The 16,122-nt window shown below is 42.4% G+C and overlaps 2 protein-coding genes across 3 annotated transcripts; both read right to left on the bottom strand.

Moving 5' to 3' along the window:
* Positions 1-172: 172 nt before the first annotated feature.
* xkr5a (XK related 5a) lies at positions 173-4,750 on the bottom strand. The gene is made up of 7 exons (XM_004083581.5): positions 4,501-4,750; positions 3,549-3,732; positions 3,207-3,391; positions 2,920-3,132; positions 2,620-2,789; positions 2,328-2,439; positions 173-2,228 (listed from the first exon to the last, which is right to left on the bottom strand). The coding sequence occupies exons 1-7, from the start codon at positions 4,634-4,636 to the stop codon at positions 1,282-1,284; spliced, it is 1,947 nt and encodes a 648-aa protein (XP_004083629.1). The 5' UTR covers positions 4,637-4,750; the 3' UTR covers positions 173-1,281.
* Positions 4,751-6,452: 1,702 nt separating this feature from the next.
* Positions 6,453-13,173, bottom strand: prdm1c (PR domain containing 1c, with ZNF domain). 2 transcript variants are annotated; one of them, XM_011491478.4, is made up of 7 exons: positions 13,016-13,173; positions 11,660-11,902; positions 10,651-10,770; positions 9,642-9,894; positions 7,804-8,798; positions 7,548-7,676; positions 6,453-7,413 (listed from the first exon to the last, which is right to left on the bottom strand). In XM_011491478.4, exons 1-7 carry the CDS (start codon positions 13,040-13,042, stop codon positions 6,856-6,858), a joined length of 2,325 nt encoding a protein of 774 aa, XP_011489780.1. In that variant the 5' UTR covers positions 13,043-13,173; the 3' UTR covers positions 6,453-6,855. The 2 variants fall into 2 exon arrangements, with proteins under 2 accessions (XP_011489780.1, NP_001265739.1); NM_001278810.1 differs by having other exon boundaries at positions 10,651-10,773; positions 13,016-13,148.
* Positions 13,174-16,122: the final 2,949 nt, after the last annotated feature.

The raw sequence follows: 16,122 nt of genomic DNA on the forward strand, positions 1-16,122 counted from the left end.
CCTTCTTTTGGGTCTTTTATGAAAAAAAAAAAGAAACATAGCCGGTTATTCACAGTAATTTTGACTAAAATCCAGCTCTTTCTGATAGCTTTAATACCACCTTTTAAATATCTTTTTTTTCTACTTTTGAAAATTTGACAAATAATTCCCCAAAAGTCAAAAATCTCACTCATTTCCACATGTAACACAGGCTTTTTATTGCTGATTTAAAGCCCCCCGTGGCTTCAAACGTCACAGTTCAAAATGTCTTATAGGCAGTAATTTGGCTGCAAAAAATATTAAACTTCATTTCACTACTTTTTCCATTTTTCAGCCACTGTTTCTCAGCAGAGATGATTTGTGTTTTTTTTGTTTTGTTTTGTTTTTTGTCTTGGTAGCAACAATCAAAACACACAATAAAATCACTACAAATATGTCATAAGCATCTTGTCATTTCATTTTACAGATAAAATCTGAAATCTTCTGTAAATTAGTGCCTGAGAGACAACATTATATTCTTTGTCCAAAAAGAATTTCACATGTACTCCAGCAATTACATGATCAACATGTAAATACAACAAAAACCTGTTTTTCCAGGATAATGTAAGCCCTGTGCAAAGCTGTCAGTTTTATCATACAAAAAATACAGCTTGTTAAAATTTGTAATTCTTTCCTTTCTTTTTTTTCAGATGAAAAATCACAGCATCACAGCAACAGACAAATGATACAGAGGATATTTGTGCTTTTTAGAAGCCAAAAGCTTATTTTAGTTGGTTTAAAGTTCAAAAATGAGAAACTCCAGTTGCTCTTACATCTCAGAAGTTCTCCATTGTAGCATAGCAGCAGGTACTACAGTAATGTTTGGAACCAGAAGCTTCAACATGTGCTTTGATATACCAAAACACCATATGTCTATAAAGGTTTTGCATAAAAATCGTCCTTGAAGTTATGTAACTACAGTCCAGAGGAACCACAGTTCAAACATTTGCACAGTGTGTTTCTAGAGATTTTCTTGCGGCTAAAAAGTAGCATAGCAAAACTTGTGTTCATAATTGTGATCAGTTAGCTCTTAAATTTTCTGCTTGATAAGCTGCAGCTCTTGTTGATTACATTTTTTTGTGTCTTGGATGTATTGGATTCCACTAAAGCGATGCATTAAGATGCATATTTAGACTGTGCTAAATGCATTTTTATTCATATTTGAGGTGGAGGTCTGGCACTGTTTCCTTATACTGAGCAGAGGATGACACTGCTGCTCGGTTAATGTTTTTGTTTCTTACTCCCTGATGCGTCAAGAAAAATCTAGAAGTGATCATCCTCATCCCTTCGAGACATGATGAGCTGCCTCCTTGGACCTGTGAGATGAGGGATGCTGGAAGCAGAGTCCAACACTCCCAAGTCCAATTTAGGAGTTGAAATGCAGCGCTGTCCTACACGTCCCATGAGTCCACGCACATCCCTGTGAAGCGCTGGATCACTAGGGATGGAGTTGAGGCGACCTCCAAGTTCGAGGCTCCCCGTCTCCCGGTCCAAACGGGGGTTACTGGCGCTGCTGGGAGACTGGGGATCAGCACTGAAGTATAATGTTGAACTTGACTCTGTGGGGCAGAAATATGGCTCTGGACTGTCTCCAAACACGGATTTGCCCTCAGGTGAGCTGCGTTTAAAATCTGATACAGGAGACTCCATCGGGCTCTCCATCTCCAGGCTGTCCTCCTCTTCGTCAGGATGTTCGGTCGATGTGGGTTCGCTTATGCTCTGGAACTCATCTTTGCAGTCTGAGAGGGGTGCCAGGCCCTTCCCCTGAGACTCAGAGGTGGAGACGGCCTCACAGCTGCCCCCGGCTGTAATTGTGATGCCTTCGTTGCTTTTAAACTCCTGGTTGTTGTCGTCCATATCAAGGATCGCCGCTGCTCCTCCAGCTCCATATGCCCGGTTGATTTTACCAAGATCTCCCGTTTTCAGAGCCAGACGGATCAAGAGCCAGTGGTGGTGGTAGCAAGGACAGGAGCTGTTGGACCGGCCTTCACAGTTTCCTGGATGCTCAAGCAGAGAACCAGCCACACCCGAAAGGGAAAAGCTGCCGTGGGTTTGGCTGGAAGGAGGGGGCAAGCTTTTGTCTCCAAGAGAGAAGGAGGACTCCCCTTGTTCTATGCATGTGCTCCCCATGTGGTGCCGGCTTGTACCCTGGGAGATCTCAGTGGATTTGGGATGGAGGAACCGGTAATACAGGACCAGGGAGGTGGCACCTAGGGGTATGGACACATAAAGAATTGTTTGCAAGGAAGAAAAACAAATTTCCAATCTACTTCCTGCTTATAAAAAACACTGTGGATAGAATGACTCACCAAGAAGAAAGCAACACAGCACAGAGGTGGGAAGGGTCATATTGTCCCATGATGCTTCACTTAGGAAGTCAGAGGCGGTCAGCAGCAAAGTGGCGTTCTCCACTAACATGAACTAATGTAAAAGAGAAGGTCACACCATCAGTCATCGGCAGATAGTTTTACGTCACTGTAAGCTGAGGACACAAAGGTGAGGATGACACTGCAGAATCTTCAAGCGTGAATGTGTTTTCTGTGTGCTTGCTCAATGACAAAGCTTTAAAAAGAAAAGCTAAAGCTCATTCGAAAGTCTTACAGCATAGAAGCTCGCCATGCGGTAGCGGGAAGGTCCATCCTTGACATTGAGGAAGAGGAAGACATGGACAAGTCCCAGGACACCATTGAAGGCGCGCCAACACCAGGGACCGGTGCAGATATCTGGTTGCTGTGACACCAGCCAGAAGGAGGCCGTGAGCCAATGAAAACCTGAACACAAAATATGACTCCGATCAGTTCTTTTTCTTCGCAAAAAATCTCAGGTCTGATCAAAGGAGCAAATTAATCTGACTCAAAAGCAAACTGAGGAGAAATACTTTGATTGTAAATCTTGGATCACCTGCAACACCGCAGACCCACCAATGGAAGACTCTCGCAAAAAACATGAGGCAGGTCACCCTGGCACCCAGCATGCCTGCCCTCCACACCAGCTGGCACAGCAAGGCTGCAGGAGGCATGGCCAAGTGGCCAGGTCGTATAAGACAGCACGCTCTGCTGTACAGCACCAGTGCCCAGGAAACAGACAGCACGCATAAGCCACAGCAGTATGCCACTGAAGGTTAAAAAGAAGTATTAAACATTGTTTAAATGACCATACTCATCACCGTGCATCTAATATAGGTTTACCTGGCGATGTGATGCCCACGTCGGTGGACACTACAACGTATGCCTGCAGCAGGCTCTGAGGCAGTGTAAGGACAAGAGCCTCTAGAACCCAAAGAGCAGCAACATCTGCCTGCTGCATGACAACAACCCCAAGTTCAGACACGGAGCCTTGCCTGCGCAGAACAGACTTCATGCAATCCCAGAGCCTGCCAGAGGAGGGAGACATACACAACCTTAGAGCACAAATCACTTTACCAATGAGGTCTGATCCTCACTATAGGTCACCAAAGTGTGATTCTCACTGATTTAAATCCTGAATCATTTGTTTTGGTGCCAATCTGTATGAACGTGTGACTATTTTACCTTTTAAAGATGCCCAGGTGTAGGATGTGTATGACAGAGAGATAGCATCGCCTGTCGTCACCATCATCATAGTACCACTTCACACTCAGCAGCTGAACCGCTGTCCCCGGAAGAAAGAGCCCGAGTGTGAGGCCAGCCCACTGCGTCTCCTCGTTCCAAAGGTAAAACCCTATGCAGTAGATCACTGACTCACACAAAACAACAGACACAAACCGGTTTATGAATCCTAAATCATCCCAACCAGCATGTATTTATAAAGACATGTTGACAAATGCAACAAAACAAGGGTCCTGGTGAAATTAAAGTGCGCACGTGTTTCCAAAATATTTCCAAGAGACGAGATCTGAAGCATCTCTTGACCAAAACGTGTTTTCATGCAGCTTTTGAGTCCTTCACCAAAAAGGCCATCAGCACAGCATCTATACAGTGATCTGCAGAACATGGCCCATCCCTGTTCTATCCTGACCTTGCCTGACTGACCTGCAAATTTGCTGCAATGCTTATTTCTCAGCTTACATTTCACACATGTGTATTTATCACATGAATGAAATGTTAGATTGACTTCAGTAATTTTTTCTAATAGGAAAGGGTGTGGGTTGAGTAAAAAAAAAAGGTGGAAGGCATATAATCAATATGTGGAAAAATATAGTAATAGTATTTTTTTGTCCATCATGGGTGACCCCTGGAGGTCCCACAGTCCACCAGGAGTCAGCTGCATCCAGCTCTCACGCCTGTACCACCGCAACCTCTTTGATCCCTCTGATGATGCTGAAAGAGCTCCATCACTAACCAACGCTGTTTCCCCTCTCATCATTACCCCCCCTCCCCCCAAAAAAAACAACAACAAAAAAGCATCATATATTTTACAGGAAAAGGTTGTTTCAGTCGAAATATCATTTTGCACACCAGCAGCCAGGTTAGCATTCCGCTAGGAAAATCTATCCCCACTTACGAGCGCTCCGCTCGGCTACGATAACCAGCGCCGACACGCCGAACAGAACCGCGTGACACCACGCGATCCAGCAGCCGCTCCGCCGGGTGGCGGACGGCATCCTGCGGGCAACCGCTCCAGCAGCGGCGTTTATCATGCTGCGGTTACGTGGGGGGAAAAAAACCCGGCGATACCATCCTGAGCGTCCTCCACCCCGGGAACATCCGCTCCCTTTTTCCTCTTCTCGCGCTGCCAGCCCCCCTGTCAAAAATACGTGACGTCATCGGGAGGCTTAAAGAGGCATCAGCCATGCTTCCGCTCTGATGAAAACATGCACACCTGAAACTGATGCTTCTCATTCTTATCATATTTGATATGGAAATTAAAAAAAAAAAGTTTTTCTGTGTGAGTTTTTAACATGATCTTGTCACATTTTTCAGATGTTAATTTTAAGAAAATTAAGCATAAAATTGCATTTTAGAATATTTATCTATTGAAATCATTGTGAATTAGGAGCAGCCGGAAAATGCAGTTTGAAAAAAAGCTTATGTTTGATGTTGTAAACCTCCTGGTTGGCTTTCTGCTCCAAGCTCATAGGGAAGGGGGGCGGGGTTGCTTCATGCCACATAGGTCTAAGTTGTGGCCAGGTCCTGGCCACAACTTAGAGGTTAAAATTAAAGTCCCATTAGCTGTCACGCACCTATGTGTGTGTGACATTTGTTGTACACATCTGACCCATCCCCGTTGGGGAGCGGTTTGCTGCCAGGAACCATTTGGTGGTTTGGTGATTTAACCCCCCAATCCAACCCCTTGATGCTCAGTGTCAAGCAGGGAGGCATTGGATCTTTGGTATGACTCGACCTGGATTTGAATTCACAGCCTTCCAGACACTTTGCCATAAAGCCACTGAGCTGGTAGAGGTGAATTTCTAATGAACTACTGCCGCTCTGCAGAAAATAGGTTCTAAACGACACTTTTTTAAAATGAATTTGACTAAAAAACAGCCTACAGTAATCATAATTAAAAGACCACTGGGAACACACATAAAAAACCAAACGTTTTTAGAGTGGGACTTCAAGATTTTTTATTTATGTGCAACTTCTTTACCTTCCTCAATTTCTCACTCAGTTCTTTCTCAGTATGTTGGGCCTTATTTTTGTTTAACAGTGAGCCTTCTTTTTAGCAGATGTTTGTTTCTTTCCTTTTTTAAAAACTGTGGGAGTTTTCTTCCTAATTATACATTTACAGCGCTTTTTCAAAATGTTAACTACTAAATAATTAGATACAATCTGTCGGTTGCTTGTACAGACTTTGCCTTTTTCACATGATCTTTGCTTTGTTATAGCGGTGTGTTTCATCCATACTGATCTCATTTCTTCTGTCATCTGTTTTCATCTCGAGATGATGCAGCAGAGCAGCTTGAAGGCACTCTGTGACCTGATCTTCAGTGTATCATCAGCCGTGAGGAGACATGTTCTTTTGTTGTCAACGGTTGGGCACTTTGAACCTTTTGCCACCTGATACCCTTTAAAGTTGTAATGTGAGTATCACAGGAGGTTGCAGCCCAGTCACAGTGTGAGTCTGTCCTTCTACCACAGTGAGGTGTGCAAGATCTGGAGCAGTACTTAACCACACATCTCTACAATGTGCACATTATGCTAAAATGAGAAATTTTATCAATACCTTCCTTAACTAAACATTATAATGTCAGACATTAAACCCAAGAGACGTATTGCTACCTATTGGCGCTGTGTGGTTTGGTATTGTCTTTCCAAATTAATCATATCTTTATTGCTCAGTGTAGTTTTATGTGTTGATACCAACTAGAGGGGACTATTCGAAGACTAATATAAAGGTTTTTCACATAAGCGAAGCATGCTTGCACAAAGGAAGCATAAATGTAATGCACGCACAACTGAGGTTTCCTCTGTGTTGTCACTACCTTTAAGTCCGCTTTCACAACACACATTAAATAGATGCTGTCACTTTAATCAGACAACAAAAATACACACAAAGAAACTCTCAGTCTCACACAGTGAGACCACAATTACATATAATAAATGTTTGGGTATAAATCTTGTTTAGTTGTCATTTCAGCAAAACGGTTCCTGAGATGCAAGAAAAACAGTAAAAAAATATTGCAATTCTGTGCTTTTATACATGTTAGATTAAAATTAGCAAGAGAATAAATAGACACAAAAATGTAGACTACATCAGGCGAGGCTCAGCCTGCTGTTTTGACCTTTTATGATCTGCAGTCCCTTTAATAGGCCAGCCGATCCATGATTGAGGTAAGGCTTTTCTCCGGATAGGGCAGTAATTCACAGCTGTCGAGCTGACCTATAAGGATTATTTGGCCAGATTAACAGGACATCTTTAAGTCTCTGAAACACAGCCGGATTCCAGTTTGATTCTTGAGGGATTCAGACATAAGGGACTAATTCGGTGGAGCTGACCCTCGCAACTCTTTTTTGCCGATTTGCAGAGGCTTAACTCGGTCTCCCCTTCCACTCCCTCCAGGTGACTTAAGACTCCAGTTTGTATCTTCTTTATCAGGTCAAAAATATTCCCCCTCTCCATATCTATCCCTGCTGACAGCACTTCAAGCTGCTCGGCGGCCTCGCTGCTGTCAAATCTTTCTATCTCACAGTTAAACCGATGTAGTTCCTCTGGCGAGTATCTGCAGGAAGCTGAGGGTGAAAGAGGGCAGAAGCCTTGAAGGTGCACCTGCAGGCTGCAGTAGTGGAGAAAGGCACAGGAACAGTGAGGACAGCGGTGGAGTCTCTCCCCAGTGTGCAGGCGTTTGTGGAGCTTGAGGTGGATGAACTGAGTAAACCTGGCTGGGCACAGCTTGCACTGGTAAGGCCTCTCACCGGAGTGAAGCCGAAGGTGGGTCTTCAAGTTGCTCGTGCTGCTGAATCGCTTATGGCACACCTGTTTTAATATTTAGCAGAGGAAAATGTATATGAGAGAAAGTCTTTTGGTACTAGTGTCTGCATTTTTATGGCACGTGCAGAACGTATTGGTCTTCTTCTTGGTTTTTAAAGGAGTTAAATGTGTTGCCTTACTTTGCACTCATGGGGCTTCTCTCCTGTGTGAACCAGGTAGTGTTTTTGCAGGTGTGCCAGCTGAGTGAAGTTTTTGTTGCAGGTCTGACACTTGAATGGGCGCTCTCCACTGTGCACTCGTAAATGAACCTGGAGGCAGCATATTGGAGTTCAGTATTCATGAGGTTTTGCAAAAAACATTTAATGCCAATTAATATCTAAATCTTCTGGATGCCACTTATCTCTAACTTGATTTTTACAATGAAAATGAACTCACCTTGAGGTTGGAAAGTTGTCCGAAGATTTTTTTACAGATGTTACACTCATATCGAATCTTTCCATTCTCTCTAGTAAGGGGGTAAGATAGAGTCTTGTAGCCTATGATTTGCCCCTCTTGCTTGGTCTTCCTTAGGTCCAATGCATCCTCTGTAATGCTTTGAATTGCGGAGGTAGGCTTTGAAGGAAGGCAGCTGGAGGGCGCACCCATGCCTGCTGGTGGAGAACACCCTCCATGTGCGAAAGAGGACAGTGATCCACAGAGTTCAGTGTTGATGGGTGAGATGCCAGCCTTGGAAGGCACCGAATGGTCCATCCCAGCATTGCTTCGAGGTGAACTCTTCAAAACTCTGAGGTCATCAGAGCTACTCCTGAGGTAGGTTGTTCTTTGTGATGTGAGGTCCTTGCTGTCTTTTTGCTCGATTGTTAATTTGAGGTTTGATTTAGAACTGGAAGGCACTTGTGGCAAGCCTTTACAGTCACTCGTTAAAGGGTTTAGAAACATTGCATGGCTGTCAAAAGGAGAGGGGTTAGATGACACAGCAAAGGGAGGTTTCAGTCGATCACTGTATAATGAGTATGAATGAGGTAGAAGACCCAGTGAGTAATGAGGCAATGGAAATGAACCATGCCTGAAGGCAGAGGTAATGTGATCTGGCACATAGGATTCTCGGTAGGCCTGACTGGGCTGCAGAGCAAAGTGAAGGCTTGTGGGTAAAGAAATGCTTAGTGCTTGCCTTTTGGCTGTGGGGGGACTGCAGGGTGGCAGTGGGGGCAGTGGTGCGTATCCATGATTATAGATAGATTCTGAGAAGGGTTGAACTGGGTAAAGGACACTGGGACACAAGGGAAGAACTGCTGGGACGTATATTCGAGAAGAAGAGTCGTCCAGGCAACCGGGGAGGCTCAGCCGGGATTTGGCCGGTTCTTCTCTGAGGATTTCTGAGACGCTGTGGCCTCTTTTACCCGAGGTCTTTTCATGAGCATTGCTCTGTTCTGTTAGACAAACAAACAATAGAGAGAGGATAACAGACATGATTAATTATTATTCATTCAGAAGTTTGCAAAAGGTGTAACACTTAGGCAGATATGCATTTTTACTAGTGTTTTTTTTCTATATCATCAAAACTTTTTAAAAGTAAACAATGGAGCCAGTTCTGATCACAATACAGATTTTTTATATACTTGAAATGGATTACCCACATAATTGGACAGATCTGTTGTGTTGTAAAAGAAGTGGCACACAAAAACAAAATGACCAATAGATTTCACATAGTTCTTCTTGATAAAGTGGAAAATACCTATTTCATTGAGCAACCTATGCACTATACAAATATTACAAGGAATGCTACACATTTTTATAGCATCTAAGCCTTGATATCTTTTCAGAGAAAGTTTCCTCCTAACGAATCACAAAAAGAAGTCAGCTTTTATGACTTACACTATGCTCAACCAAGCCCTAAGCTGACAACAGGTGGATAAAACGAAGAAGCATGTTGTGCATTTCACCTACTTTTGGACAAAGTTAGCACCAATCTACATACAAAAGCAGAAATCTTATCTTTTGTTGCCCCCCCCCCCCCCCCCCTTCCTCCAGATAGCTCAGCTCTTAGTGAACAAATGGCTAACAACCCAGTGAGATACCAATCTGTCAGCGGATCACCTTGTCAGGACGTTTGAGTAGTTACTGAAGGTCTTCCTACCTCTCTTCCTCTTTGAGAGCTAGATAAGGCATCTGAGCCAAGAAACCATCAACACCACCAGTAGAGAATATTTGTGGATACAAAGAAGTATCCCCTCCCCCGCATTTGTAAAATATGGCTCATTATACACACTTACCATTTTTGTTGACCATCGGCTGCTCAAGTGGTAGGTAGTGACAGCGTTGGGCAAATTCAGGGCAGTACCACACCTTGAGCTCCTGGCTTGGCAGAAGTGGCTTAATGCTGAAGAAATAGATGTCCAAGCCACTTTGACATGCTACCAAATTCTGTTCCTCAACGGTACGAGCTGGACTGACGTATCGCATCCAGTTGCTTCGCTCTTCATTTAAACCATCCAGGATGTGGTGTAGGTTCCTCCCCACAAACACCTTAAGCGAGAGAGAACCAGTAAGAGTAGCAAGATAATGCAGTCAGCGATGACACATTCACAAAGTGAGGCAATTATGTCATAGTTTCCTCATGTCTTTATGGTAAATACTGCGCACTGTTTCAGCTGAGATAGGTACTGCATGTGTAACTGGCATGAGAGTCATCTCGAGCTGCAAAAGTAACACTGAACGAGAATGTATCTGTATGACTGGATTGTACCTTTGTGGGTTCTTGTGTTGTGGCTGTTGCACGATTTGGTTGGTGTTGATGGATTTCATGACTGCTGACTATAAACTGCAGGATTGCACAGGAGCGTGTGGGTAATGAAAGATGCCCCAACGCTGCCGATTTGTAACTTCAGAGTTCTGAGTCTTAAAGCCACTTCCTTGCTTAGTCAGTGTGAGAGTGTGAGAATCTGGAGATGTGCGGACATGTGTATGGTGTATTTACTGGCAGCGCTACCACGGCTGAGAGAAGTGGGGAGAGGAGAACCGCTGCGTCACCAAAACCAAACAGCTGTATATGTGTATGTGTGTGTGTTTGTGTGCGTGTGACCTCAAACAAGCACTTTTTTATATGCAGCAGATGCAACTGATTTGCATGAAATAATCCTCTAGCGCTTACATTGATCGCAACTGCTAACCTGCAGTCCAAGCTGCATCTTCAGCTGATCATGCATAATGTGAACTTGTTTAAAAATATACATTCGAGAGGTTAAATGTAGGTATTGAACACAAAAAGTCATTTTTACTCACCCTCCAAAAGTACTTCCTGTTGGCATCTTTTGGCAGAGTGTCATTGGTATAGCGTTCGCCCACAAAGGGGCCAAAGCGTGTCCCTTTGGGGATAAGCTCTTTACTGATGACTCCAAGCACCTGCTTGAAAAAGAGAACACATAAGCGTCAAACAGTTCACTGAAATTCTTTGGAAAGTGTTCAATAATTGATAATAAAAAGGAAAAAAAAAACATTAAGAATTTTGCTTGCTTATGGGCTGAATATCTCACAGCCATTTCCCCTGACCTATCTTTAACATCTTTTCTCCAAACTGAAAAGCTAAACTGAAAGTCTTATTCTGCTACCTGCAGGTGTCAAACTTTCTCCTTTATCTCAACTCCATAGGTTGAAAAAGAGTGGATAAGATGTCATGGTCACACCCCAGCAAGTTAAAAGGCAAAAGCCCTAAGCGATATATGCTCTCTTTGATCTTCGAAGAACAGAAAGACGAGTAAAATCTGTCATTATGGTTTCATAACTTTATCCAGTCAGTTTTACTTTTCATTTTAAAACAAGTATTTCCTCTGAAGTACATTTTTAGTTGAAAATTGCTTTAAAACCTTTATTATCTTAAATCAAGAGAATGAAATTTAGATTTTTGGTCCACAGAGCCATCTTTTCAATTATTAGTGTTGCTTCGCTTTGGCGCAATTTTGTTTTTGTTTGAACAGAAAGAAAGAATTTAGGAGAGCGATAAGTTATACTTTGTCATCAAGCTGAGCCCTGAAGGGCTTGGCTATTGTCTCCATCTCTGCCTTGATGCACACAGCAGAGACAAAAGGCTGAAATTAGACAACAACATGTCAAGTACTTCCTGCCAGAGAATGAATAAGAGGATGGAAGGATGTTGGAGTGACGCAAGAAATCAGCAGGCTGGAGCAACGTAAACAACATGTGCTTAAATTCCTTTGTTTTGTCTTTTTAGTTCACTTTTGATTTATTACTTTTTATCCCAGGTATATCACAAAAATTGGGGGTTCCTACTTACCTCTGGTGGGTTGTGGCACCGTTTTAGGGCAAGGTTTCTTGGTAAAGATCTCTCTGCTCGTGTCTTGCAGCTGTTTTCAGACTCTTCTTCGAAACGATGGTCTTTCACAGTGTAGATGTACTTTTCTTCAAAATCTTTTTCACTCCACAGTGTCATATCTAAATCCTGGTTTTCTGGTATTGGAAAGCCTTCTGGAGATGTCTCAGAGGCTAACATGGCTTTGGTGCATTCACGTGAGGAGGCCTGCAAAAAAAAAAAAAAACATTAACATTACATTGTATGCAAAAAACACCAGAAGTGGTTGACACAACCTATCTCATTTGTGGATGCTCAAATAAAAGCACTAAAAATATGTGGAATTAAAACCCTTTCAAAATCAAACATGAAGAGACAGGACCAAACTGGATCTGCTTGGAATGAAGCATCCGACTTTCCCATCAGCTGCGACAACCGGACAAACAAACTTCAAAAGAGAACCTCCACGCTTACTGCCCCACTGGCCCCACTGTCCCATACATCCTGTCACTTTCTGAATCACAACCCAGGGGCTATGAGGGAGGTTCCTTTGCATATCTGTCCTGGGGCAGGACAACTTTCACAAGGAAACAAGCTCTCCCAGTGAATCAAGCAGACTTCCTCTAAACTGACTGCTACTTGGCCCCCAGCCAGAACTGGGCTCTTATTCTGTCTGTTCATTTCTGCCTCTCCCTCGTCTCTCATACAGATTGTCATTTAACTCAGCGCTGACAAAAGAGACCTGACCGATAGGATCAAAGAAGGGAAACGATAGAAAACTGGCTTCTTTATTAGGCTATCAGCCTGCCATTGAAGGAAAGCCTCTTGCAGTGCTTGTCCAGGACTCCTATGAGCCGTCAGGAATTACATTTAATTCAATCCCCACCACTATGATTCCAGTTTCTGTGATGTTTGCAGAGATAATTTAACCCGCAGCATATTACCCTAAAAGTGAAAGACATGCTTCAATGAATTAAGAAAAGAAAGAGAGACAGATCAGATTTAAGTGTGACGTTTCACATGATTTTCCTCTGAAGTCTCTCGCCACAGCTGACCCGGAATGACTGTCACAAGCGTGACAGCTCACTTTGAAACTCCTGAAACTGGTGACTAAGCAGAAAATGTATTTCTGAAAATCAGAACATGAGTCAAAAGTGCACAGCTGTGGCTCACAGGACAAAGTGTGACAGACTCTAGAAAGCGTATTTTTATCTCACATCTTTTCTGGGTATCCTTGCAAAGAAAAGAAAATAGATAAACCCAAATTCAGTTCCTTTTGAAAAAAAAAATCTAGCCCAAATTAGCACAAGTATTGATATCAGTTTTCTGAGATAGACTTACTGTGAAGCCTTGAGAGGAGCCACACATAAGGCAGGCAGTCTGTGCTCTCCTCTGAGTGTCTGTGAGCAACCAGTGGCTGTTCTGCGTCCTCTGTCTCTGCCCGATCTTACTATCTTGTGTGCAAAAGTGAGACTGACTGCGGAGGAGGGAAGGTGTCTGAGTGTGCAAGAGACAGATACACTCCCTTTCCTCTCATGCTCCCTCCCCTTTTCTCCCCTGATTCTGGAGATTGTTTGTGTGTGTGTCACTGTTTTGCCCCGGGGGCCCAAGTTTTTCTCTGGTACTGGCTGTCACTCAGCTATGTCCGGAACACACAGCCGCATCTTCATTTGCTGACACTCATGCTGTCTGCATGTGGGCGAGAATTAGACATACCTGTGGAGCCCCCGCAAGTCAATGCTGCACCAGTGGGGTGTTACAAGTGAGACCGAAAATGTATGAGCAAGAACGAATTTACAGACTGGAAATTTTAAAAACGGTCATGTGTTTTCTGTTAAAATTGAATCAACTGTATTACTTTGTTCTGAAATTAAGTCTAGAGGCAGACAGATAAACAAAAAGTTATCAGAAATCTGCATTTTTTTTTATTATACATAGTGGAAATATGTCTTTCTTTTACAGTCCAAAAAATTGAAAATAATATGATTTCCCCAGAACTGGACAAAAAATTGCATCATTGTGAATTCAGGTGTTTTTGATATGATCTCAAAATACTTCGGCATTAAAATGAATTTTATATTTCCAAATAAGAACCCAGCCTACAGTGTGTCTACAAACTTTATGAACCTTACAAACTTTTTACCTCAGAGGTATTAAAAGTGTCACATACCCTTTTACATAGAAGTTTGTAAATGATTTCCTTTCAAAGACTTTTTTTGTACAATAAAACACAAATAACCACGGAAAGGTTTGGTCTGAAGACTTTTTAGGAAACTGTCACAAAGAGCTGGTTTGTTAAATTCAAGTGAAAAACACATTTTTTACCTGTGATGTTGTTTAAAAATCACAGTAAATTTTTTTTCTTGACTGAATTCCTCAGAAATAACAATGGCTAAACATAGAACCACAAACCTCACATCCCCTTTTTCTTAAAGTCACTTAAAGAAAATCTGCAAGATGCCAGAACAAAAATGCAAACTTTTCTCTTCATCTGCACAAATGCATATCTTTTGAGGCTTGCCAGGAGGGAAATACTAATGCAGGAAAGACATTTCAGCCATTTACATGAAGAAGAACTAAGGCTGACAGTAAAGAAGCAATAGTTTCACGGAAACTATTGACAAAATAAAAAAAAAACACTTGAACACTTAAGATTACTGAGATTACTCAAAAGGTACTTTACCTCAACAAACAAAAAATAGTTTGAAGGCAACCAACAGAAAAAATATGATCAAAATGCTTACAACTTTTGGGAATATTGTTGGTCTAAAGCTTTATATTGTTTTAATACATATATATGTATATGTATATGTATATAATTCTTTTAGGAGTGTCCTGTCTGAAGTCCATCTAAATGGGGAAGAGACACTGATGACGCTTGATCTTGAAGCACATTCACATCTGTGGCTGTTGTCTGACCTTACACCTCCTTCCTCCTGTCTCTCTTGTTATTTTTCTCCAGAAGCACCGTTTTCATTGGCAGAGCGCCAGTCATTACCAGAATTGCATGAATATAGAGACATGCCATCTATGCGCTTGACACGCGTCCAGCTGCTATGAGCTCAGCAGGGTGACAGCTTGACTCCATTTACTGGCACTTTCAACTTGTTTCACTCTCTCTACCTCAGAATACCTGCCTGGTGGATTGATGTTTGCTGAATTTGGTTCTATTTATGACAGACTTCATAGTTTTTTTGTCTTTTTGACGGTTCCTGTCCCGCTCACCACACCTGTCCAAGCCACTTATCACAACTGCTGACATGAGCCACCATATAATTTAAAATCCTATCCTCTTTTTCTCCTTTTCGCCCTGAGTCATCTCATTCATCACCTTCTATTCAATTCTTCTCTCTTCCAACTCCTCCTCTTCCTGTCCAATGCCTCTATCTGAACCCAACTGACTTTTGTATTACTTAAAGGCTCCCCGTGAATGACAGAATAGGCTGTTGTTGTTTATTACAAGATTCGTCGCAGGATTGCTCTGGTCTATGGTCATGTGTGGGTGTATTTTTCTGAAGGTGCGTTCACCTGGCTGGTTAATTGGACGTTGACATTCTTAGAATTGCAAAATGATGACATGACTTTCCTAGACATGATAATGGCTGCAACAAAAGGACAAAGAACAGTGATTTGTCCCTACAAAGATCAAGAATAACAAGCCTGTTGGCTGACCTTGCTAGTTGTTTGCTGTTTGTACAAGGAAGTACATTTAGGGGAATCATCGGTGTGTTTGTCTCAAACATGCGTGCGTCTGATATTTTCCTTTTCAGAAGGTTGAACAATGGGCTCGATTTTATTTCAACTTTCACTTATCAGCTTTACACTCTTCTCAAAATATTGTTGTATTTGAGGATGAGGCATTTTTACCATCCCTCTTCAGTACACTTGTGTTTTGTAAGAACTGAACCTAAAAGTAGATTGGTAGATTGAACAATTAGTCACCACAGTTTTAAAACTGGAACACAGGAATGTTCCAGCTGACGGTGCCTCTGGGGGCCCCTGCATTCAGCACAGGTTGCTTTAACCCTGCAATTTCCAGACTTAGGTCTGTACCTGCCCCAAGTCATTCCTCGTAAAGGGACTCAAAGCGACAACTCCTTTCTTTTACCTTCCCTCAAAGGATGAGGGCAATGATCTATTTTCTAGTTGCAACTGAATGTTTCCACCCAGCCTCCACTTCTTTCACTTTTTGTTTTTTATGGCACGATCAAGCTTAAACATCTGAAATGTCTGAATGTTTTTTATTATTTGCTGCTGGAGAAGTCAGTCTTCTCTTTTGGTGCATAACCTCCAACTAATGACAGGCAAAAATAAACCTGCTCAATGTATTGCATGTGATATTCCAGGTTTGATCCAGTTTTTAAAGTTTAGGTGTAAATATGAATAGAGAGTGTTACACCTTATCCACCACCTACTTAGTCAATCAGTAGCTATGGATCCCCTGTCAA

Source organism: Oryzias latipes, chromosome 24, assembly GCF_053564925.1.
Source record: "Oryzias latipes strain Hd-rR chromosome 24, Olatipes_Hd-rR_3.1".
Lineage (NCBI taxonomy): Eukaryota > Metazoa > Chordata > Actinopteri > Beloniformes > Adrianichthyidae > Oryzias > Oryzias latipes.